Source organism: Crocuta crocuta, unplaced genomic scaffold (assembly GCF_008692635.1).
Source record: "Crocuta crocuta isolate KB4526 unplaced genomic scaffold, BGI_CrCroc_1.0 scaffold190, whole genome shotgun sequence".
NCBI lineage: Eukaryota > Metazoa > Chordata > Mammalia > Carnivora > Hyaenidae > Crocuta > Crocuta crocuta.
The window spans coordinates 4,539,135-4,562,898 of NW_027527955.1; the positions used below are offsets into that span (position 1 = coordinate 4,539,135).

Here is a 23,764-nt window from a genome sequence, read left to right on the forward strand (position 1 = left end):
ACCAGAACCCCCCTCCCCCCCCCCCCCAGCAACCCTCACTTTGTTCTCTGTATTGAAGAGCCTCTTATGGTTGGCCTCCCTCTCTGTTTTTATCTTATGTTTCCTTCCCTTCCCCAATGTTCATCTGCTTTGTTAGCTTTTTTCTTTTTTTAGATTGCACATAGAAGTAATATTATGCAGTGTTGATCTTTTTTTGTCTGGCTTATTTTACTTAGCAGAATGCCCTCTAGGTTCATCTGTGTTGTTNGCAAATTATATGTGTCACATTTTCTTTATCCCTTCATCTGCCCACCAACATAGGTTGTTTCCATATTTTAGCTACCAAGAATAATGTTGCAATGAACAGGAGACTACAGGCATCTCTTCAAAATAATGGTTTTGTTTCCTTTGGATACATGTCCAGAGATGGGATGAATTATATAGTAGATCTGTTCTTAATTTTTTAATGTTTATTTATTTTTGAGAGACTGTGTGTGAGCAGGGGAGGGGCACAGAGATAGGGCTCAAACTCACGAACCATAAGATCATGACCTGAGCTGAGGTCGGGTGCTTAAGCTACTGAGCCACCCAAGAGCTCCTCTATTTTTAATTTTTTGAAGAGCTTACATACTGTATTCCACAGTGACTATGCCAGTTTACATTCCCGCCAACAGTGCAGGGATGTTCCCTTTACTCCAAATTCTTGCCAGCTTTTGTTATCTTTTGCCTTTTCATCATAGACATCCTGACAGGTATGATGCAAGAGCTCATTGTGGTTTTGATGTGCATTTCCCTCGTGATTAGCAATGTTGAACATCTTTTCATGTACCTGTTGGCCATTTGTATGACTTCTTTGGAAAAGTGTCTATTCAGATTATTTGCCCGTTTAATTGGACTATTGTTTTTGTTTGGTTTGGTTTTTGCTATTGAGTCATATGAGCTCTTTGTATATTTTGGATATTAACCCCTTATTGGAAATGTGGCTTGCAAACGTTTTCTCCCATTCCATAGGTTGCCTTTTCATCTTGTTGATGGTTTCCTTTGCAGAAGTTTTTTTTAGTTTGATACATTCCCACTTGTTGATTTTTGCTTTTGTTGCCTTTAAGTGTCAGATCTTAAAAACTCGTCACCGAGACCCATGTCAAGGAGCTTACCACCCATGTTTTCTTCTGGGAGTTTGTTTGTTTTTAAGTTTGTTTATTTATTTTGAGAGAGAGAGCATGCATGTAAGTGGGGAAAACACAGAGAGAGAGAGAGAGAGAGAGAGAGAGCATGCGTGTGAGAGCATCCCAAGCAGGCTCTCTGCTGTCAGCACAGAGCCCGATGAGGGGCTTGATTCCACAAAACATGAGATCATGACCTGAGCTTAAAATCAATAAATGCTTAAACAACTGAGCCACCCAGGTGCCCCTCAACTAGGAGTTTTATCGTTTCAGTCTGTAATCCATTTTGGGTTGACTTTTGTGTATGATATAAAATAGGGGTCTCTCATGGTACTAGATTTAAAATCCATCAAGTCCCAGCCCTATTTCTTGTCTAGAGAACGATGCAAACCAACAGAGAACAAAATAATCAGGTCTGAGTAAAAGTGTTAAATTTTCCATTTCAAAAGCTGACAACCTGCAGAAGCAAGACAAATGTGCAGTCATAGATAAAAGAACCAACCACATGTAATCCTTGGTCTCAACCGAGTCATTGAAAAACACCTGTTATCAAGAAAACAAATCTTTGTGATGCCACAAGTGCTCAGAGTAACAAGGATAAATGTGAACAGTGATGCACAATGCTGGAGACTGTGTTATACCATGTCTCTAATAGGTATGTTGAGGCAATCGTAGATTTACTTGCTTATCAGTCAGCTCTTGGTGAGCATCACCATCTTGCCCTTCCCTGTTGGAGCTGAAATTAGTTTGGTTTTCTGGCCTTGACTGTGCTTTTTGTGTTCTGAGTATTAATTGCTTTTAAGATACAAAGGTTCAGAATATTGAAGCTTCTATTCATTCTCAGCTATAAATTATCCGATTTTAATTTTGAAAATTACAGTTGCTTCCAACGGCTATTTTTGTTGTGAAGGTGTTAATTATTTTCTGCTCCTAAACTGTGAGAGCTGGCCTAATTATTGCAGGTCCGACACTGAGCTTGGTTTATTATTGCTTTGTTTAGCTTTGCTGAGGGACTGACCTAAAATGCCTCTTCTTTCTAAAGCTGGAGAATGATGTGATCGGATCGTTGCGATGGCTCTTTAACCCATCTCTCTACTTTCGTCTTCATCCTCACCCTCCAGCTCAGTCTATTCTCAAGGTAGCAGCGGAGTGAGCCTCTCAGTGCAAAAATTGCATCCTGTCATTCCTCTGCTAAAACCTTCCAAGGGCTTCATTTTACTCAGAAAAGAAATCCTCAGACCCTCCTAGGGCCCATGTGATCTAGCCCCTCATAACCACACAACTTGAATCTTACAAACATAATAATGGGCTAAAGAAAACATTCACAGGGGTTGGATGGCTCAGCTGGTGACAGCATGGAGCTTACTTGGCATCCTCTCTCTCCCTCTTTCTCTGCCCCTCCCTTAGTCTCTCTCTCTCTCTCAAAATAAATAGAAAACAAACATTGAAAAGTTTTTTTAAAGAAAGAAAACATGCACAAAGAAATACGTATTATTCCAAATAAACATGTATTATTCCAAAGCAATTTTTCAAAACAGGCAAAATGATGTGTTGTATTAAAAGCTATGATGGGGGGCGCCTGGGTGGCTTAGTCGGTTAAGTGTCCGACTTTCACTTAGGTCATGATCTCGCGGCTCGTGGGTTCGAGCCCCGCGTCGGGCTCTGTGCTGACTGCCAGCTCAGAGCCTGGAGCCTGTTTCAGAGTCTGTGACTCCCTCTCTCTCTGACCCTCCCCTGCTCACGCTGTCTCTCTCTCTCTCTCTCCCCTAGAAATAAATAAAACATTTAAAAATATTTAAAAAAACAAAAGCTATGATGGGGGCACCTGGGTGGCTCAGTCAGCTGAGTGTCTGACATTGGCTCAGGTCATGATCTCGTGGTTCATGAGTTCAAGCCCCACATTAAGCTCACTGCTATCAGCCTGTCAGTGTAGAAACTGCTTTGGAACCTTTGTCCCCCTCTCTCTGCCCCTCCTTCCCTTGCACTCTCAAAAATAAACTTTTTTTTTTTTAAAAAAAGTAATGATAGTTGGGGTGCCTGGATGGTTCTGTCGGTTGAGCATCTGACTCTTGATTTCAACTCAGGTCATGATCCCAGGGTCACGGGATCAATCCCCACATCAGGCTCCACACACTGAGCATGGAGCTTACTTAAGGGTCTCTCTCTCTCTCTCTCTCTCCCTCTCATTCTCTCTCTCTCCCTCTGTCCCTCCCCCTACCCATATTCTTTCTCTCTCTAAAATAATTAAAAAAATTTTTAAAGTAATGATAGCTATTTGTTGGGGGGAGGGGTGGTAGGGAAGGAGTCTATAGTAAGTAGAAGAGGGAATACGTTTTCTGGGGTATAGACAGTGTTCTATTTCTTGACCGGGGAGTTGGTACATGGTATGTTCACTTTGTGATACTTCACTGAGCTGCATACCTACTTTTGGTGCACCTTTCAGGAGGTGAGTTGTACTTCATGAAAAATGCTTACCAGAGAAAGAATGAGAGATGATACAGTGAAGAAGGCAAGCATCAAACAATCCTCTCAAGGAGTTTTACTCGAAAGGGGAATAAACAAATGGGACATTAACTGGAAGGAAGTGAGTGTGGGTGGAGAGTGGAGTGTGGAGAGGAACAGAAAGTCAAAAGATTTTTTTTTAATGGGAGACACTAAAGCATTTATTGTTCCGGGAGATCTACCCCATATGAAGGTTCTACCCAGTGCTCAAGGAGAGGGGACAAGTGCTAAGGGAATGTCCTTGACTGGTCAAGAGGGGAGGAGACCCAGGATGTGAGTAGAGGGGTAGACCTAGAAAGAAGTACGGTATAAAGGATTTTGCTGATGACTGGATTCCAGAAGAAGAGTTTGGGTTGAAGGGGGTGGGGGTGGGGGAAGGAGTCCAAATAGGAGCTATTAAGAGGTATTATGGCGGGAGAGTGATAGGAGAGACTTCTGCTGGAGACGGAACCACACAGGCATGAAACAGTGACGGCGTTATTAATCCTTGTGGCCGTTTAGGGAAAGCTGGGACATCGGTTCTAAGTATTGGCTCTTTGGGGACTGGTTTCACTTGGAGTGGTGGGACAGGCTGTGCTGTGCCTGGAGGAAAAAAGGACAATGGCGTCTTTGCGGCCCTTACCTTACCTCTAGAGAAGAAGGCCTTGAGCTTATAATGCATTCCTAGATATGGGACTGTGGAATTAAAAGTATGTACGTTGAAAATCCTGACAAACACTGCCAACGAGGTGATGCAAATATAACCCCCTGCCCGCGTATGTGACCGTTTCACCCCACCCTCCTGCCAACACGGAGTTAAAGCTTATAACCTTTGCCAAATCTAGGAGGAGGGAAATAGCTCATTGTTTTCATTTATCAATGGTTACCGTAAACATGCTTTCATACATTTGTTCTCCTTATGCTTCTTCATAAAATCCTGTTTATGAACTTTGCCCATTTTTCACTCCGGCTGCTTGTCTTTTCCTTATTGACTTAAAGAGTTGATATAGTAGGGAAACCAGCCATTTGCCAGTCATTAATTGAAAATATGATGGGTGTGCGTGTGTGTGTGCGCGCGCGCGTGCTGAATCACATGGGTCTGGGTTTCATCGCCATTCTTTAAAAGAAGTCCTCACTTTGAGTTTAAAAAAATATACATCTGTTTTCTTTAATAATTGGTTTGGTTTTGATTTTTACTCCTAAGTCTTTACTCTATCAGGAATTAATTATTTTGAAGAAGTAGGAATGCAGCTTTATTCTATTTTCTCTTCCAAATAGCCAGCAGTGGTCCCAACATTGTTGCTGGAAAAATCTACTTTCTGTTAACATACTTGAAATGCTAACTTTATCCTCCCCAGTTTTAAAAGCACTTACCATTTAACTCAAGAGGAGGGTGCATCTGGATCCAGTCACACTCTATCAATCTAAGGACTTATCCTTTTTTCTCAGCACATTGAGTACTTGGCACTTACTCCATATTCCTGAACTCTGTATCTGGTGTTACATTCATCTGAATCTCTTACTGTGTTTCTGTGTCTTTAGTTTCCTACTTATTGCTATAGACTGGAAATAAACTATTGATCAGCAAGTAATTAGAGTCTCCTTCCTGTATCTTTTATAAAAATGGAAATTCATTATCTTATAAAAGTCTAACTCCCTGGGAATGGTTGATCTCTGAAAACATTGGCTGATGAATGTACATCTTCCTTAACATGCTTACACAGTCTTACTCTCTTGTGCTGTTTCTCTGCACACATATTCTATTCTAGAACAATCTCTCTTAGTGATAGGATTGAAGCTAATCAGTTAACTGGCCACTAGAAAGAATTCTATCCAAAGTATTGAAATAAAGCACATGCTTTAAGTATTTGTTTTCTGGAATATTCAAATTCCAGAATAGGATTCTCAATTTCTGACATTATTGGATAAACGAGGCCTTACTGGTATATGTGTTTTCTCAATGGCCCTGCAGGATCGCTTTTCCACAAATGAGAAGGAACACTCCCAAGGTCATACCAGTAACAGCACCCACCCCATGTGCACAATGTTGAGTATCCCACTCGATAACCACTAGAGCTGATCTTACCCCCTAATGTCTCAGCGATCTAGTCCTGTGATGTCAACGATTTTTTTTATACACACAGGACTGAGACCTCAATCCACTGATCCTCTTTATAGGGCCCTTCCCACCCTCCCTACCTAGCTGCGGCTCCCTGGTTCTTTTTCTTTTCCTGAATGGGTTTTTTTTTTTAATTTAGTATGATTGACATACGACATTAAATTAGCTTCAGGTGCACAACAGTTATGTGACAAGCTTATACATTATGCTGTGCTCCCTGGTTCTTCATTATCGTCACTCTCATACATTCCATGGACCCTCTACACCCTATCTTCTCTGTCAAAAGTCTTGGTGAGACCCCAATTAAATCTCTGCCTATTCAACACCACCCTCTAGGCAGCTGGATCTGCTTGAGAAAACACACAAACATGTGCTGACTGGTCTCACTTAAGTTCATGACCACATGCTTCAAGTGAGAGTTCTTGCTGCACAGCAACCCCATGTTGCCGTAGTTTACTCACACTCCCGCTCTCCTGGAAAACTATGTCGGACATCTTCCTCTCTTCTCCCGCCTTTCAAAACCCCCACCATCACACCTGTCCTCTCTCCTGCATCGGGGCCCACCATGCTGCCTTCCCTCCTACCACCACCGACAGGACACACCTGCTCTTGTCTCTGCAACCCTCTGGCTTACTCAGACACTGTGCCAGCATTACCTTACCTCTTTGCATTATAAATATGGCCTTCTTTACAGGATAATCTCTATCAGCGTGCTGACATGCAGGAATTTCTCCTTTTCTAACCACACATGCTCCCCCTACCCCAGCAGCCGCCTCATTTCCCAACCTTCCTTCATGGCAAAACTCCATTAAAACTCCATTTAGAGCTGTCTATTCTTGATGCCTCTACATCTTCTCCCATTCTCCCTTGAACCCTCTCATCAGGCTTCTATTTTCTTCAGGCCACTGAACCCATTATTTTTAAGAACTACGTTTCAGGACCCATAGTCAGAGTAGCATCATCAATTCACCTGGATTACTGAGTGTTCTATCTTATTTCTCCACTTCTGCGCTGGGTCCCCACAGTCTACGGTCTGCCCAGCCATCACACTGGTCCCTTCAAAATGTACCTCAGGTCACACGCCTCCCTGCTCTTAGACGGGCTTCCACCTGCTAGGAAACCACAGGCCTTTGAGGATCTATATCATGTCATTCCTCATGCTCTCCTCCTTCACTCTACTCCAGCCTCACTGGCCTCCCTGCTGCTCCTCAAGGACACCCACCCTAGTGCATTTTACCTGGAATGCTCTCTTCCCAGATCACAAAAACAGTTTGCTCTCTGACTTGAGTCAAGTGTCTTCCAAATGTCAACTTTTCAAGCCCTCTCCCCCCACCCGCCTATCTAAAATAGCATCCTGTCCCTGCTTTCTCTCTTCCTTAAGGTATGCATCACAGCTCATGACTAGCTGACATGGCGTTTTATATTTATTTATTTATTTAAGGTATTTCCCCCTTAGAACTTAAGCTCCCTGAAGTTAAAGAGTTTGCTAGAACAGTGCCTTTGTTTTGGAGGGCACTCATTTAAATATTTCTTGGCTAAATATATCACCCAGATATATTTCATAACCATGCAAAGATATAATTATGTTGCTTATTGTAATAGCATTTGTAAGATTTTTTAAATGAAGAAAAAATAAATCTCTGTCATTGGAAAAACAGTTAAATATATTTTGAGATATTCTTAAAATAGAACACAATGTCAGCTCTTAAGAAGAATGAAGTCTTGACACACTGGTATGGAAAATGTCCATAAATGAGTTAAGTAGGGGAAAAAATGAATGCAGAACAATATTACAGGATTCTAATTTTGTAAGAAATCTAAATGTCTCTTCATATGCATAATTCATATGTTTTTGTGTACATAAAGGAAAATCTAGAAGGAAACACACCAATCTGTTAAGAGTGGTTACCTCCAGAGAGAGTGGGATTTCAGAGGAAGAAAGAGATTTTTGTAAGAGTTTTTAAGTGAGTAAAAAAAGACTCCAAGGCAAAATGTTCCGCAGGAGGAGTTTTATTGCATGCACCCTCGGGCGAGGTTCCGCGACTCGAGAGAGGGGAGTCGGGGAAGTCACGCCCGGGGTTGGGTGGTGAGGGGTTTTATAACCTGTTGGTGGGGGTGGGGAAGTCCAGATAACAGGGGCGGTCTCTTGACTGGAAAGTCCCGGGCAGGAGGTTTTGGTTTCTTGCCTAAGTTTCTGTTTCCCGCGGAAGTCGTAAGGGTCACCGATGTATTGGCGGGAAGGTCAGCCATCTTAAGAAATGGCGGGAAAGTCAGCCATCTCAAGAAGTATGCCATTCTGTGGCGTCTCTGCCCTATCTCTCAGCTGGCCCAACAATTTTTACTTCACTTTATACAATTTTCTTTGGTTGAAATTTTATAAACCCATGTTACTTTCATAACACAAAATATCGTTGAAAAGATTAAAAAGGGACCAATGATTAATGTTGGTTGATGGCATCTGTGGGTCTAAGAAAGGCAAGAAAGCAGAAGTTATGAGGGGAAATGGCCAGTGGGATGCTGCTTGCTTTCAGCAAAGAAGAGGCAGAGGAAGCCTGTACAAGTATAACAAGCAATTTGTTTTATTTATTGAGCCCCTACTGTGGGAAAGGTGCTATCCTCAATGACATGTTGTGAGCATTTTCTCTAATCCTCAGAACAAACTTGCAGGTTAGGTATTAGCTCTACAGATGAGAAAAATGAGGCTCAGAGAAACCAAGTGCTCATGAGCCCTGAGTAAAGAACAGAAGCAACAGAGCTGGGGTTCAAATGTGCCATGCTGCCTCTCACATAAATGACCCCTAAAGCTGGGGTGTGATGGCAGAAGAGAAAGTCAGGACCTGGAGATTAATAACCCAGGAGTAGGCTCCTTAGCAACCCCAGAAGCATGTGGAGAATCCACACAAACTGCTTATTCCCTCCCTGCTACCAAAACGCTTCAGCCTGACTCTGGTGGAAGGTGTGGGGGCTTGTGGGCGATGGGGAAGAGGGTATCAAACAGAAGTGCTCTGCTCTGCTGGCTCAACAATCACAGAGGGAGGGAGAGAGCTTATGAGAGACCCTCACTGTTTAGAACCCTACAAAGCGGGAGGAGTGGTATGAAGTGATATTGAGAACCATGATTCTTCTTTCTCCTGTGTGGTGTCCTAGCGAGCAGAGAAGCTGCAGGAAGGCAGGGCAGCAAGATAATAGCAGCTTCCACTCAGGGAGGGCTGCTGCATGCCAGGAACTTTATAAGCATCATCTCCAGTTCTCAGAACCTGAATAAGTGAATATTGTCACCTCCGTTTTACAAAAGCGGAAACAGCGATGAAGTAAATAATTAGCTCAAATATATGCGCTAATAAATGGTGGAACCAGGCTTCAATCAAGCCAGTATGACCTCTAACCTCATGCTTTTTTCGTAGAAACTCAGCTACCTCTCCTGTGAAGCTTAGGGGCCCATGTGTAAGGCAGTCCTACAGAGCTGAACAGAGCAAGGGCATCAGGCATTGATGATAAAGAGGTAAGGGCCAGGGAAATGTAAAAGAGCAAGCAGTATGAGGAATATGCTCTGGGAAGCCTGGACTGGCCATAGAAGGAACACGATCACCAATGGCTTTGCCTTGCCTTTAAGTGGTGGCAGAATATCCCCGCGCAGACAGTGAAAAATAATCATCAGCTGCAAGCCTGCTGTGACGAGCTTGGCTTTGCCAGTGGGATCTGATTAGTATTCTTGAGCTTCTATTAGCATCTGAAGGAAATACCCAGATGACACAAAGCCAATTCTAGTAACGGAGATTTAACATTTTAACTCATTTTCTCTAATGCAATTAACCTGGTTGGGTACCTTCTTTTCACAAACTATTTTGAGCCTCAACAAGCAAACCATTCACACAAGCACCTTCAAGTTCACCTCCCCCAAACCCGGCCAGAGGACATGCCTCCTTGTAGAGTGAATTGACACCGTTTGCTGTAGGGCTGGAGAACTGGGAGTATTTTTCCCAGCCTTGGCTGGACCAAAGCCAAGGTTATAAATACAAATCCTTCAACATGATCTCCCTGTAACTGCCCCTCGGGCGGACACAATCTCACCCCTAGAGCAGCATTTTATTGCATCCTTTGTTGTAGGTTTTCCATTTTAGGGAGACTTGATAGTGATACGAAGTATAAACACATTCTCTGCCAGTCAGGTTCTGTGACTAGATTTCTTAAAAGAAGCTGGGAAGTCTTGTGGCCAGGAATAATATTTACATTGAAACTCAGCTCTTGCTGCAGAGGGCAAGGGCAATGATGGTCAAGAAAGGAATTCCCTTCCCATATACAATTCTTCTCACATGACTCAAGAAAGGGAGTATTTTGAGCTCAGAATAAATCTTACAGTTGTTTCCCAGTTACTCAAGATTAGGATTAACCCTTTAAAAAGTCATTTTTTAAATACCAAGATAACACTTATATTCAATATTTCAAACACTATTTTTCACTTCTAAAGAAAAAGAACTAAACTGGTATCTCAACCCTTACCCTTTCCCTGGACTCTGTCAAAAGCTTAGAGGCATTTTTGTCCAGGTCTTGACTCACTAATCCTATAAAAGAATTGAACTTCCTGCTACACTGGAAAAAAGAATCTAGAGTGTCTTTTTAGCAAGTATTTAAAATCATTATTTTACCAATTAGATGTCATAAAAGGGTAGGTCAATTACAGTGCTCCATTAGGAGATAAAAATCAATGCTTCAACCACATTGGCCTTTTTCAATTATAGCAAATAAAATCTAAAACTATTTTTAAAAACAGTTACCAACAGTGAAGTGAATCCTATGGGTTTTTTCACCCCTTAATGCTTTATAAGCAACAAGTTTAAGAGTATTAGAATACCACAGGATGAGAAAAGCAATGTAAGACCAAAGCAGTAAGGGGGGGAGGGGATCAATGTTTATTCTTGTTTCTGTGCACCTATTCCAACATACGCACAGCTATGGGAAAGATGGTCTACTTTCCAATAGTTTCTAGTTCAAAATTTATATCAACTTCAGGTCTATGGGGGGAAATGATTGTCAAGGACATTTCACAGTGTTTGCAGCACTGAGGTCTGTCGTTGGGGTTTAAAAATGCCATGGAATCTCCTAAAGCCTAAGCCCTAGAATTTTTAAAGATTTTTGGCTATTATTTTGAAAGACATAAGAAAACTGCCTGAAACCGGATGAAAGAGAAGGAATTCAGTGTTTGGCAAAACACACCACTCCCAACACCCTCACATTAGCCTTAAGACTATTTGGGGAAGAAACAAGTGGAAAAGAATGCCTGTTTGCAGAGACTTCTTAAGGATGTATGGTTTAGCAGACTTCACAGAACAAGCTTACCTGTACATTTTTGAAGTCTGTTTCCCTGAAGTTTCTCCCAGCAGTGGTCAAGCCCTACTGCCCAAAATCTGAATCTAGAAATCTTTGCTTCAAGCAAAAATGAAAAATCTTTTCTTCTGGAGTCTGAGTAAAAGCAGCATACATGATACTGAGTAATGTGACTGTGTGTGCGTGTCTTCCTGTTTTTTTTTTGTGTTCGGAAAGAACATTATTCTGGGATGTAAAAACAACCTTGAAAAATACAGAGATAAGAGGTTTCGACATCTTTCATGGGAGTGTCATATTTCCATGGTGATGAAACAAGCTCTTAATACCGGATTGACCAAGGTGATCTGTGGGCTTCCTGCTTCCTTATTCCATGTAACAGGAAGACAGGCAGAGGAAAGGGGAGAAACAATCGCATGCCCAATAGTTGCAAAGAAAATTGACAGGTTTGGTCTCAAGATCTTGTTACGTCAATGCCAAGTACTCAAAAACATGACAGGTTTTCCAATGTTCACTATTTTGCAGAAATGGAGTTCTGCTTTGTAACAATACCTTTGGAGTAATTTTATAAAACAAAAGATTTAATAAGAATAAGAAATCATCTGCCTTCATGTAAGCAGTTTCCATTGCCATCAGCAGGAACTAAAAGGAACAAACCCCTACCTTGCTTTTTTTGTTTTTCACTCTTATTAGTTGTACCTACTCAAAACTCTCTGGGTCTGTTCTTACCTTTCAGTTTTCCCACAACTATACTCTGGGTATGGAATGGTTTTACCTAATTATCTTTCTGACTCATCAAGGCAGTTTTTGAAACTCACCTCCTCGGCAAAACCTTTCTCAATCAACTAGTGTGGAAGTGGTTACTCTCTCAGTGCTGACCTGTCTAGATTTAGGAGGGCTATGCTCCTTACTTTACACTTCTTGACATCAGCCTTTAACATACACATGATTAGCATGTTATAAATCTAACAGTGGCTCCATTCTATGCGGGGTACCAGGCCCCATTCTAAAAATATGGAATCAGAATCTCTGGGATAGGAGTCCTGATATGTATAGTTTTCATAAATCTACAAGTGCTTACGATACACTGCCAGGTTTGGAAGTCAGTGATGTGTGGTTTTACTGTTTTTGTGTCTCTATGGGTGTCTGCATCCATTTATGTGCACTGAGTTTTTAAGTAGGATAATCAGATACCACAGCACATCTGGCAATGTTTAGATGTGGATTCCTAAGTACTAGACCAGCCAAGTCTACCAATCTGACCCTGTGGGGTATGGCCTGTGAATCTGCATTTTAACATGCTGCCCCCGTTCCTCTCCCAAAGTGATTTCCCTATATATGAGTCACACCAGAATGCCTACAGGGACCAGGCAAGTCAGCTCAATGAATGAGGCAAACTAGGTAGGAAGTGACCAGAGTAAAACTGATGCCCCATAAGGAGGGGTAGGCACTACTTGCCTGAGCAGTTTGTTGCTACTTTGTCATACTAGAAATAGATCCAGCGTTGCCTAAGTTTTGAATGTTTTAGAACCTAGAGATTCAGAGAAATTCCCCACAATTCAAAAAACAACTAGCAAACAAACACAGCTGCTACTGGCAAGTTGTGCCCTCTGCCTTTGAGAGTTTTACCAAAGTATCTCAAATCTCTGGTGACTTACAATGTTATAAGACACTATGGGCCTGACCAAGTGACTCATGATGGACTATAATAGAACTGCAGGATTAGAAGGCCTCTGTGAGTCAATCCCACCATTTAATGTTTAATGTTTGAATCTGCAACTTTAACATCCACCCCCCGCCTGCCGCCGAGTGATGACTCCTCAAACCACATCATCTCTCATCCAAATCTCCCACCTGTGCTGCACAAATCTGAATGCCTCTTGGCTAACTCTACTAGGATATGCTATACACAGCATGTCCCCACATAAAACTCTCTTCCAGCACCAGACCTCCAAATGCTCTTTCTCTGTGTTCCCTCAGTGGCCATCGTACTATGTGACTAGCTACCAAAGCCAGAAATCTAGGCGTTTGCCTTATTTCTTCACAAGCCTCATATTGTATCATCTACCAAGTCTTGCTAACTCTGCTTCCTTAACACTAATCAAATTTGTCTGCTTCTTTTCATCCCCACTGCCAAAGAATTATTTCTGGCCATCTCTTGTCTGAATTGCTACAACAGCCACCCCTTCCCTCAATCAGTTTTAGCCCCCTTCAACTCATTCTGCCTTTAATTCATTGAAGCCAGAGCAGCCATCCTAAAATGCAAATCTGATCATGTCAACTTCCTAACTGCAACAAGCACCGTGGTAAGCTCAGTCAAGGCAGTATCGCGTGGCCCTTGGCTGTCTCTTTGCTTCATTCATTCTCCATCTCACACCTGAACTCCATGCACAGCCCCGGGAGTTTCCACTCCTCCTCCATTTGTGTTATGCAGTCCTTTCCTTGATACCTTTGCAAATGCAGTTCTCTCCATCTGGAACCTCATCTCTCTCGTTGGTTTCCACATCTCTACCATTTAGCTATGTCTACTGGTTCTTAAAATCTCAGCTTAATCATTATCACAAACAGGTATTAAATGCTTCCTATGTGCCACGGCACTGTTTTAAGGGATTTTACACATCTCATTTAACCCTCACAATAACCATAGGAAGTACTTTATCACTAGTTTCAGAAATGTAGTAACATCTAAGATATCTGCATTTTATTATTATTTTTTGACAGAGAGTGTGTCAGAGGGAGAGAGGGAGAGAAGGAGAGAGGGGGAGAGGGAGAGGGAGAGAGAAGGGGAAAGAGAGAGAGAGAGAGAGAGAGAGAGAGAGAGAGAATGAATCACAAGCAAGCTCCAGTCTCAGCACAGAGCCCAATGTGGGGCTCAATCTTAGGACCCTGGGATCATGACCTGAGCCAGACCAAGAGCTGGATGCCCAACAGACTGAGCCACCCAGGTGCCCAAGATGTTACTATCTTCAAAAGCTTCCCATGGGTCCCCTGAATGGTTGTGTAATGCTTGTAGGTACCCAATAATACTTCATGTTTTCCCCTGTCACAGCACTCACCAAACTCCACCATAATTCTGTTTTACCTGTCTCTCTGAACAGATTCCAAGCTCTTGGATATAGAAGGTTAAAAAACAAAATAAAACAAAACAAAAAAAAACACCCATGCCTCATATATAGCTGTATTCCCAGCAGTTAAGACAATGCCTCTCAAATACATAGTTGCTGAACAAATTAATAAATTACTGAATAATTTCTGAGGTATTCAACGGTGTTTAAAGGTGTTCTCCTTTAAACATATAAGAGTTGTGTTTATGAACATTACCAATTACTGTCATTTCTGCCGTGTGGGAGACCATCTAACACATATATTAGAAGAGTGTGATGAGGGGAAGGAAATAAGTGTAAACGGACTGATAAACTATTGATAAAAACTACATAGTGATGGGTAAATATCAATTTTCATTCTTCCATCTGTCTTGGCTTCAAATGATTTCCTTAGTTGACTTTGTCTCTTGCTTTTCTTTCTCATACTCATCACCCCCCAAGTTCAGATTGCTACCACTCTTGGCTCCACATTCACGCAGGTATCCATCCATCCATCCAACTAGCAAGATGGCTGACATTGAGGATATAGAAATGAGTAAGGCTAGGTTCTTCTCCTCAAGAAAAAGTCTAGGGGCACCTGGGTGGCTCAGTCAGTTAATCATCTGACTTTTGATTTTGGCTCAGGTCACGATCTCACAGTTCATGGGTTCAAGCCCTGTGTTGGGCTCTCTGCTGATAGCTCAGAGCCTGTTTGAGATTCTCTCTCTCCCTCTCTCCCCCTCTCCTGCTCTCTCTCTCTCTCTCTCTCAAAATGAATAAACTTAAAAAAAAATCCACTGCTGGGGCACCTGAGTAGCTCAGTGTGTTAAGTGTCCAACTCTTGATTTTGGCTCAGGAATGATCTTGTGGTTCATGAGTTCAAGCCCCACACTGGGCTCTATGTTGAGACCACAGAGCCTGCTTAGGATTCTCTCTTTCCTTCTCACTCTGCCATTCCCCACTTGTGCTTGTGCACTTGCTCTCTCTCTCTCTCTCTCTCTCAAAATAAATAAATAAACTTTACAAAAATAAAAGAAAAAGTCTAATCATTTGCCTGGGCCATAGTAAGGGCTCAATAAATGTTTGTTTCTACCCCACCCTGTCTTGTGCAGACAGGGACAGTGATTGCTATATCACTGGTGTGAAACCTGCAAGCTGTCACCTTTCCTAAACAAACTCCTTGCACCCTTTTCATTGTAAAAATAACACTGCAGCTGTCTCATGACCAGCCAATTTGATTTTACAAAGGAAAATCTGCTCCTTTTTTTTAATGGTTCTTCTTTCCTTGGCTGAGAGTTGAACTTACTTGGAAGAGCACAATAACTAAAAATGAAGTTCTAGTATTAGAAACAAATTTGGGAGTGCCTGGGTGGCTCAGTCGGTTAAGCAGTGACCTCAGCTCAGATCATGATCTGTTTGTGGGTTCAAATCCCACATCGGGCTCTGTGCTGACAGCTTGGAGTCTGGAGCCTGCTTCAGATTCTGTGTCTCCCTCTCTCTTTGCCACCCAGCCCCTGCTCACGTTCTGTCTCTCTTTCTCTCAAAAATAAATAAGCATTAAAAAATGTTTAAACAATTAATATTCTTTAAACATAAAGAAACAAATTTGGACACCTGCATGAAGTTCAGGATCATGGGAAGCAGTCATGAAAAAAACCAGAGCTTTAACAATGGATCAGAGAGCCTTGCTCTTCATGTTGAAAGGAAAAGGGGACTGAAAGCAGCCAGAAGCCAGGATGTACCAGGTCTTCTGCGGGGTTCACAACCGACAGGCTCTCTCTCATGACCCACATGTGCACCTAGGGAAATCTGCATGTAAAGCGAAAGTCCTACTAACAATTAAAACCAGTTGTGAACACAAGAAGTGGTCTCAAGTTCCCAAAATACCTAAACAGGTTCTCTTACAGTGTCAAAGCAATCACTCCTAAAAGCCAGAGTATAAAGAGTCAAGCACACACTTGTAATAACAAGCATAGAATCTTAGTTGGAAGCTTGTAATTTCTTTATAAAGATAAAGTTGGTCAACCATCTACAGGTTCCATTATCATGGCATCCTGAAAGAAAAGTTATACAATTTAACATGAAAATTAGGCTATGCCTAAAGTAATTTTTAAACTTTTCAAAAATCTAGTAAAATTAAATTCCCTATATTGTACTACAAAAGGGAACAAGAGAAAAACGGACTACCATTTTCAGGGTCAAAACTGAGTATTTTCTTTAACAATAAAACTTATTATATATATATATATATATATATATAAAAGAACATTTCAGTGAAATATAAAACAAATATTTTTCTCTTATTTTCAGCAGTTTTTTCTAATATCAATAGGGAGGAAGAGAAGAATAACAAAGAAAGCCTATAGCTGAAGATCCAGAAAGAAAAATCTACCTATTAGCTATCATTTGACTCAAGGGATTTACAAAATGCAAAAACAAACACATCAATTTATTCATTAGGAGTCAAGTGAGGAGATAAACACCTCTATTGAACTGAGAGATCTTAGTTGGGATGGTGCCTAACGGAGGAAGCTCTCTAAGATGTCAAATCTAGAAAGTTACCTAGAAATGAGTGACAGTAATTCACAGCGATACTAAAAATAGGAATCCGGTTGTAACATCTATACTCAATGAGGCTGGAGTATCAAAGCGCCTCCCTAATCATACCAATTTATCAAATGTACCTGGACCTTCTTTATAGTGGGTCATAAACTGTGGAATATTTGTTGAGGGGGAAAAAAAAGTCTAGGTCACCAGGCCATCTGTTCTTCTAGTGCTCTGGCTGGGGGAGATCCAAGTATATATGAGATTAAGTGGAAGGCAAGTGGCTAGTACTTTTGCTATCTATCTGCAGAAGGTTTTAGCACATTTATCAGAAGCCATACAGTGCAAACTCTTTTGATATTAGGTCTCTGGGTGTAGCTTTCAAGATCATTCTTTGTTCCATTCTTCCTTTATTGTTAAACTGCACCCAACAGGTGGTTTAGAGTGTGAATTCAAACACGTGCTATTAATATGCCCAAAACTGTTGCTGCAAAGGGGAAAGAAAACCACATTAATTTAATCTTGGTCTGTTCTTATTCATAATGTCACAAATACATTTTCTATGTCCTAAAGCAATATGAAATTATTTATAAAACCATGTGAAATCTTCAGGTGAATAAACCCATTAAAATATGTATTATTTATTGCTATTAAAAGTAATTATTAGAGGTGTCTGGGTGTCTGAGTCAGTTGGACGTCCAACTTCAGCTCAGGTCATGATCTTGCAGTCTGTGGGTTTGAGCCCCACGTCAGGCTCTGTGCTGACAACCCAGAGCCTGGAGTCTGCTTCAGATTCTGTGCCTCCCTCTCTCTCTGCCCCTCCCCAACTTGTGCTCTTTCTCTGTCTCTCAAATAAATAATAAACATTTTTTTAAATATTTTTATTTATTTCTAAGAGAGAGAGAGAGTGTGAGCAGGGGAGGGTCAGAGAGAGAGGGAGATACAGACTCTGAAATAGGCTCCAGGCTCTGAGCTGGCAGTCATCACAGAGCCCAACGTGGGGCTCAAACCCACGAACCGTGAGATCATGACCTAAGCGAAAGTCAGACGCTTAACCGACTAAGCCACCCAGGTGCCCCAACATTTTTTAAAAAATAAGAAAAAAGTAATTATTATCTTACAACAATTCTCCAGCAAAAACTACACACAGAAGTAAAGGTCAACAATAAAAAAAATAATAATGTTACAATCTCTTTTTCATTTACCCTGGTTTTCCTGTTGGTATACTGATAATCATTAACAAAAGTACTGTATGTGTAAATAATTCCCGTTTTTCAAATTTTCTTTATAAGTATTTTTAAAATATTTTCCTCATAAATGTTTTTTTGGGAAGATCACATTATCCCCATTTTACAGATGTCATATGGAAATAATAATAGCACCTACCTCAAAGGATTGTTTCAGGGATTCATTAGATAATCCACATTAAGTACACAGAGTATGTGGCACATTACTTACTGAGTGCTCAAAACATGTTAGCTATTAATATGTAAAAGTATTAGCAACTATTCTAAGGTTATTAGGAGTCCATTTAAAGCAGGCCAGGAGGATTTGGGTCTTCATCTAGAACGGGACAGTTCCTCCAAAAAATAAAGATACCACTGTTTATATAACTAACTAGAATTTAAATAAAAGCCTCAAACATTAAAAAAGAAAAATGATACCACTGTTTATATCCATCTGCCTAGAATGCTTTTCCCCTCCTCACTCCCAACTCCTGACCTCTCCACTGGGCTAATTCTTATCCTTCAGGTCTCAGCTTAGATAGTACTTCTTGCAGGGGTGAGCAGTCACTAACCTCTCCCAAATCTAGATTATCTATATATACTAGGGCGCTCCTCCTATGGGCCCCAACGTGGATCACAACTGCCTGCTTCTATGCTTCCCTATGACACTAAGGCAGGGATCATGTGTATCTATACACCACATTCTTGGCACTAAGCACAATGCTAGAACAGAGTGAAGGCTTGATAAATACCTGTGATATGAAGATATCTAGGCTCTGAAATGAGCCTGGTTTGTGTCGGATGAACAGGTTTTCCTTTAGCATGATGGACTACTACCAGCCAATGAGATAAAGTAGCAGACACTTGCGGGGGTGGGGGGGCAGGCAGTTAAGGACGAGGCTGGCAAAATGGGATGTGGCATCTTAGAAGCAGAGGGGCTGAAGGGAGAGGCTCTAGAGGAACCAGGTCCCATCTGGCCACTTAAAAGTCACACCAGCAGCACCACATCCAGATTCACTAATTCTGGATATCTAGATACTAGTCCTGTAGCACGGGGAATGAGAGCCTGGGTTAGGTGCACCTCATCCCAGTCTAAGAGACTTCTGACCAGAGTATTAATAACAAAATGAGCAGGGGCCCTGAGAGCTGGGATGAAAGAATCCAACTGATCCAAGACCCCAGAAGACTTACCAGACAGTTGGGATTTGTTGAGCACGTCTCGCCCAGCACAGAACCGCAGTGCTCAGGAAGAAATTTTGAGACTTCAGGCACAGCTGACGGAAAATGAACTGAAATGTTCTGATTTGTTACGGCAGCTGCATCATAGGAAGGGACAACTTTAGAATAGTATCTGACAGCATGGAAGGAATTAAGAGAGAGAGCTTTGCTGGGAATTCGAGTTTTATACATATCATCGATTGCATTCTCCGAAGCGGAGCTGGACTGACCTTTAATAAAAAAGAAAACAAATACCCATCAGTATTCACAACTCTGTAACTTGGAACTACTGTCTTTGAAATAAATTGTCCTTTATGTCGTTCCCTCCTGTTACAAACTTATACTACTCTTATACTCAAATGCTGATGGAAAAATACAGTGAACTTCTTAGTAGTGACCGTTAGTACAATACACATACTGTAAATTAGTGTTTGTATGTCAGAAGATAGATTTTAGAGGAGGATCAGATCTCTGTGACTCTGTGTGTGTGTGTGTGGGGGTGTGGGTGTGGGTGTGGGTGTGTGTGTCTGTGCACGGCTTTCATCATCATCAAAATTGTGTTCATCCCTATGAACCCGAAGAAACATGAAAGAATGTTGGAAAGTTGAACTCTATTCAGTCACAAGTAAAGTTTGGTCGATTTTCTATCAATGAAATTAGTAGTATAATTATATATCTATCTATATTCTGTACAGTAACTAGAAGACAAAAAAATTTTTTTGATAGATTATGAGGGACACCTAGGTAGCTTAGTCGGTTGAGCATCTGACTCTTGACTTTGCTCAGGCCATGGATCGTGGAATTGAGCCCCATGTCGGGCTCCACACTGACAGCATGTAGAGCCTGTTTGAGATTCTCTCTCTCCCTCTCTCTCCACTTAGACATGGATGCACTCTCTCTCTCTCAAAAAAATATATGTATTATGAATACTAACAATGTAATGTGAAGTAACACTGTGAATACTTATCTTTTTTGGATATTAGTAGTAATGAAAGTAAAGAAATTTTGTGTCTACTTTACAAATGTATCTAGAATATTTGTGAAAAAAGCATTTCAGCAGATATGTATGAAAAGAACAGGTAAAGGTAACCTAATACAATCTAAACACTGAACTCAGTTAGCACTTCTGTGCTACAGGGCAGATGTTGGCAGACACCTGGTGACCTTGGGTGTTAATTTTATTTCTCCAGCCTTCAGTTTACTGACCTACGTGGTGAAAGTGACATTGGAAGACTTAACTGATTTCAACTGTTCCAATCCTCTTCCAAAAACAATTTGGCAACATGCATTATGACCTACATATGTGCTCACATTCTCAAACTTATTCATCACACACTTCCAGGTACCTAGCCCAAGGAAAAGTTCAAAGTATAGGAAAATCTATGTATGAGGAAATATTTCCTCTCCTGTTATATATGGAATCACTCCCCCCACAAAACTATTGGAGGATAGCTAAGAAAATCTTTTATAAATTATTTGATTAAGCCATTAAATGGTGGTAAAGAGGTAAAAAAAAATTAAAGTATATTTGACACAGTGTTAAGTAAAAGAAACAGGCAACAAATTTGGATGTCCAATGTGATTACTGCTGTAGAAAAATATACATAGAAAAAGACTTGAAGGAAATACATTAAAAATGAGCAGCTATTATCTTAGGCAGGCTAGTTAAGGACTAATATTGCTTTCCAAATGGAAAAGTGTATATAAATAAAATTAAAATGGGGGTCTGACTCAATGACCTTCAAGGTCTTCCCCAGTCTGAACATGGCATAAAGTCCATGGTCCTGGTATATCTGTGTCTTCCCAAGAGCGGCTGCTTTAGGTGGCATCAAAACAAAAGAGATGCTGGGGCACAGAGAGACCGGAACTCACCACCACGAAAACAGTGTTTCAGGATTTCTGCAGAATATAAACAGTGAGAACGCAGAAGTATTGTATGTTCAGAAAGTAACATTGACAGGCATATGCCTGTGGCCTGACCTCTCTCTGATTTAATCTGATCTGATTTAATAATTCAGGGTGATATTCAGCCACAACTACTTTAAGTAGATTATCTGTGGCTCATGGCTACCTTTTTTTTTTTTTTCTTCCCCTCTCCCCTATATCAGGGGAAAGGTCTGAATTCACTAATAAAACACCCTGAAGCCTGTTTGATTATATGAACAAGGAGGACTATATACTATTTTGGGTCTCTTTTTCTTTGACTTTAGATACCATCCCTAGTAACGTTTGTTCCTGTGGCTTTTCCCATGCCCCCTAATATGCACAGTACCTCTACTACAGCACTTAAAGCACTACAGGAATCCTATTTTGCTATTGTGACTCTCTCCTCTACTAATCCGCCAGCTCTACAAGAACAAGAGCTGCACACTGTTTGTCTTTGTGCCCCCGTCTTTCAATCAGGAACATTTTTAAAAATTTTTTAACGTTTATTTATTGTTGAGAGACAGAGACAGAGGGTGAGCAGGGGAGAGGCAGATAAAGATGGAGATGCAGAATCTGAGCTGTCAGCACAGAACCCGACGTGGGGCTTGAGCCCACGAACCGTGAGATCATGACCTGAGCCGAAGTCAGTCGCTTAACCTACTGAGCCACCCAGGCGCCCTTCAACCAGGGACATTTAAGTTGAGAACTAAGGGATGAACTGGGAGTTCCCCTGGTAGAGTATGGAAAGGACATTCCAAGTTCTGGGAAGGTGCTGAAGTGAGTGACTGGAATCCCTTTGAGGAAGTCAGCAGTAGGGTGACCTCAGACTTGGGCACTGAAGAGACAGGTCAGGGTGTCCTGTCATCTAGCGTCTAAAACACAGATTAGGAGCTCAGTACCTTACTGGCTTTTCAGTGAAGAGTAACTTTCAGGAACTGAAAAGTCACAAACTGGTAGCTGTATTTTTTACTTTGGCTCTGCTTTTTTCCATCTTCTTATTTCTACAAGTATTTGGGCATGCCTTGACATTATAACACAAATAACAAAACTGCCTTACAGTGGGTAAATACTTGTTTCATAAGGAATATTCATATAGTGAAGGTTTCTTAAGCACCTACTGTATGCTGGTCATTGCTCTAGGTACTAGAAATACAGCAATGAACAAAACAGGCAAAAAAAAATTTCCCTGTCTTCATGGAGTTGATATTCTAGTGGGAGACAACAGGCAATGAGAACATATGCAAATAAATATTAGAAAATAATATGTTCTATGAAGAAAAATACAGCAGAAAAAATAGGTAAGAAGTCTCATACATTTAAAAGAAAAAAAAGGAAAGAAAAGAAGTCTCATGTATTGTGTGATGCTGGGAAGTACACAGTTTTAATTAAGTGGTTGAGACTCTCTGAGAAGACAATTAAGCAAAGATATGAAGGAGGTAAATAAGTTAATATGTTAAATACTCACCACATAGTTAGTAGTCAATTAATTTGAGTATTTCCCTTTCCTTTACATTTGATTCAGGTAATAAAGTCGCCAATGTGCTTATCATCTATCAGTAATATAAGCTTTCTACTGGACAGCCACAGGCAAAAGAATGAAACTGGATGCCTAATTTACACCATACACAAAAATTAACTCAAAATGGATTAAAGACTTAAACATAAAATCTGAAACCATAAAACTTCTAGAAGAAAACAGGGAGTAAGCTCCTTGACATTGGTCTTGGCAATGATTTTTTTGGATTTGACACCAAAAGCAAAGACAACAAAAGCAATAACAAACAAGTGGGACTATCTCAAACCAAAAACCCTCTGCACAGCAAAGGAAATCATCAACCAAATAAACAGGAAATATATGGGATAGGAGAAAATATTTATAGGTCCTATACCTGATAAGGGATTAATATCCAAAATATATAATGAACTCATACAACTCAACACAAAGAAACAAGCAAACTGATTTAAACGTGGGCAGAGGATCTAAATTAGGCATTTTTCCAAGGAAGACATACAAATGGCCAATAGTACATGAAAAGATGCTCAATATCACTAATCATCAGCGAAATGTAATTCAAAAGCACAATGAGATATTACCTCATAGCCATTAGAATGGCTCGTATCAAAAAGACAAGAAATAACAAGTGTTGGTAATGCTATGTACTCATGCACTGTTGGTGGGAATGTATATTGATGCAGCCACTATGGAAAACAGTATGGAAGTTGCTGAAAAAAATTTAAAAAGTGTTGTCATATGGTCCAGCAATCCCATCTATGGGTATTTATCCAAAGAAAATAAAAATACTAACTCAAAAAGATATAAGCACCCTATGTTCATTGCAGCATTATTGACAAGAGCTGAGAACAATCTGAGTATCTATTGATGGATAAATGAATAAAGAAAATGTGACAGAGATATATAGACACACACACACGTGCATGCACGCACATAAACATATGCATATACACACACATACAGTGGAATATTATTCAAACACACACAAAAAATGAAATCCTAAAAAAATAAAAATGAAATCTTGCCATTTGTGACAATATGATTGACCTTGAGGGCACTATGTTTTGTGAAATAAGTCAGAGAGTGACAAATACTGTATGATCTCACTTATGTACAGAATCTCAAAAAATAAGTAAGTATAAAAATCAAGCTCATACATACAGATAACAGACTGGTTTCCAGATGTGATG

The 23,764-nt window shown here is 40.7% G+C and overlaps 2 protein-coding genes across 3 annotated transcripts in view; both read right to left on the minus strand.

Moving 5' to 3' along the window:
• DCLK1 (doublecortin like kinase 1) overlaps positions 1 to 11,093 on the minus strand; it is a 396,113-nt gene extending 385,020 nt beyond the window's left edge. For both annotated transcript variants that reach the window (XM_077752539.1, XM_077752542.1), the window contains exon 1: positions 11,080 to 11,093. In XM_077752539.1, the coding sequence (XP_077608665.1) occupies positions 11,080 to 11,087 (8 nt within the window). In that variant the 5' untranslated portion in view covers positions 11,088 to 11,093. The remainder of the gene's footprint in view (positions 1 to 11,079) is intronic.
• A 6,003-nt stretch (positions 11,094 to 17,096) lies between these two features.
• The window catches only part of SOHLH2 (spermatogenesis and oogenesis specific basic helix-loop-helix 2), a 47,561-nt gene continuing 40,893 nt past the window's right edge, over positions 17,097 to 23,764 (minus strand). Inside the window, exons 11-12 of the mRNA XM_077752636.1 lie at positions 19,109 to 19,365; positions 17,097 to 17,178 (exon numbers count right to left, since the gene is read on the minus strand). Coding sequence (XP_077608762.1) covers positions 17,158 to 17,178; positions 19,109 to 19,365 — 278 coding nt within the window. The 3' untranslated portion in view covers positions 17,097 to 17,157. The remainder of the gene's footprint in view (positions 17,179 to 19,108; positions 19,366 to 23,764) is intronic.